The sequence below is a fragment of the Argentina silus genome (genome assembly GCF_951799395.1).
Source record: "Argentina silus genome assembly, chromosome: 8".
NCBI classification, from domain to species: domain Eukaryota; kingdom Metazoa; phylum Chordata; class Actinopteri; order Argentiniformes; family Argentinidae; genus Argentina; species Argentina silus.
Window position 1 is genome coordinate 20,988,506 of NC_139662.1, and position 2,500 is coordinate 20,991,005.

Below are 2,500 nucleotides of genomic sequence, written 5' to 3' on the forward strand. Positions count from 1 at the left end.
GGGCAGCTGCTGAGCCTATCAGAGCATATCTCTGACCTGCATACCAAAGACCTACCACCACCACCACCACCACCACCACACAATAATGTGTCTGATCCTAATAGTGTACCCGTTTGTAGGCCTGGCTACACCTGATGATGATTCGGAATCTAAACCACTCAATCTAGAATAAAACTCAACACTTTTCATTATATCCTTTTACATTTTTTCATTTTACATTTTTGACATTTAGTAGACGCTTTTATCCAAAGCGACTTACAACAAGTGCATTTGTCTAAGTGAATCATCTATACATCAGTCATCATGAGCAAAAATCTATGCTAGGACCAGCTGCCATTGGCAGTCACAATGCTAGAGGAAGGAAGGATTATTTTGTTATTTTTTATTATTATTAACAGTAGAGGAACTGTACAGAGGGGTAGTGGGGGGCGAAGTGGTCTTTAGGAGGGACAGTCAAGTTAGCCTCCAACCACAACAACTACATCAGGTGTATACGTACGCTACAAAACATGGAGGTCACCGCCTACAGGCCTGAAAGGAGTCCTCCATTTCCTCTCCTCGATAACGAATCTGAACTAAACGCTCACTGATAAAGGCTTTATTTTACAATCCTATTTCATCTGGTATTTACCATGTTTTTACCTTAAACCTCCACTCTAGATAGTGCTGTGGGCATCAGACAGTGGGTGTACCTTGATGTCAGCTGACAGGCTGATCTCTGGGGGTGTGAGTGTCATCGAGGGGCACTGCTGGGGACCCTCACTCATGCCGATCCAGGAGCGCGCCAACGGCCCATGGGCACAATCCCTCTGGATGGAACACCTGGGCAGGGGGGCAGGATTATGAGATATCAAATAGAGATCTTGGGTGTAGTACATTTTTAGAATGATAAAGAAGGATGAGATGGACATTATGACAAACATGATTATCTGAAAAACAGTACCAGCATTAACCAATAAAAAAAATAAAAAATAAAAAATAAAAAACATAAGGAATCTGGAATCTGGAGCAACTGTATTAATATTCTTTTATCTTCAATTTCATTCAATTACAATTTAGGATTTTAATGTGTTGTTGTTGTGTGCAAATCAATAAATACATCTATAAATTAAATAAATGTTGTAAAACTGCAAATAGTAAAGCATTACATTATCAACGACCATACTTCAGTTATTGGACAGATTTCAAATGAGAGTCCAGCTAGGTATTATGCCTAATAAGCCTAAAGCTCCAGATAGCTGACTTTAATTACTTTTGACCTTTTCCAAATGTCTAGCCTCAGCGAAGACAGTAGACATATTTTGATTTCTATCCTCGATCAAACCTTAAAGTGGGCTTTCATGGTCCGACTCTCACAGATGTGTGCATCAGGCTTATCTCATAGGTCACATGCAGGCCTGGCTGTCAGTAGGTTCAGCTCACACAACAGACTGGTCTGTGTCACACACATTCTAATGGCAATTGACCCGCCAGCCACGATCAGGGCCCAGCTAATTCAGTTAAAGAACTACCCAAGGCCAAGTCTTTATTTATGCGTGTGTATGTGTGTGTGTGTGTGTGTGTGTGTGTGTGTGTGTGTGTGTGTGTGTGTGTGTGTGTGTGTGCGGGAGCATGTGTGTGTGTTTGTCAGTATTACTGGGTCTGTTTATAGATGTATGACAGAAAGGATGAGTGAGAGAGAGTTATGAAGCCGATCAGGCTCATATTATGACTTCTGTTTCATTAATAAACCTAGACAGTCTCTCAGCACAGACTACAGATTAGCCTGTGTCTGCAGTGTATGATACAAGGACACACCGGCCGTAAACTAGGGATAAACCAGCCACAGTGTAGCCACAAACAGCAGTAACAGCAGAGTTGTTATAAACAGCACATCATGTTATAAACAGCACATCATGTTATAAACACCACGTCAGTTGGCTGGCAAATTAAAAGAAATGTGTGTGTGTGTGTGTGTGTGTGTGTGTGTGTGTGTGTGTGTGTGCGCGCGCATGTGTGTGTGTATCTGTGTGTGTGAGTGAATGTCCAGATCCCAGTCCCACTGACGCTGGGGACCAGAAAGGACCATGAGGTCAGCTGCTCTGCTAAAAATAGAATAGAATGGGTCCACAATCCCACAAAAATCCCCTCCACACAAACTCACATACCGCAACTTTCAACAACCTCAGCCTCTCCACAATACACACACACACACACACACACACACTCACACACACACACACACTTGAACACAGACTGGAAAACAGAGGAACTAATAAACAGAAAAAGCAATTAAAGCACTCACATATACACACACACACACACACACACACACACACACACACACACACACACACACACAGTACCCTTGAGAAATCACATTCACTAACATGCTGACCAAGAAAGTCGTACAACGTGACTCACTGTCGTCAATGAGATGTTTCCCTCTGCATAATGCAGCTAGGCAGGGTGGGATAATGCAGCTAGGCAGGGTGGGATAACGCAGCTAGGCAGGGTGGGA

The 2,500-nt window shown here is 42.8% G+C and overlaps 1 protein-coding gene across 1 annotated transcript in view; it reads right to left on the reverse strand.

Annotated features, from left to right (window-relative positions):
- The window catches only part of plxnd1 (plexin D1), a 60,332-nt gene that overhangs the window by 45,039 nt on the left and 12,793 nt on the right, over positions 1 to 2,500 (reverse strand). The window contains exon 5 of the mRNA XM_083674772.1: positions 693 to 822. Within this exon, the coding sequence (XP_083530898.1) occupies positions 693 to 822 (130 nt within the window). The remainder of the gene's footprint in view (positions 1 to 692; positions 823 to 2,500) is intronic.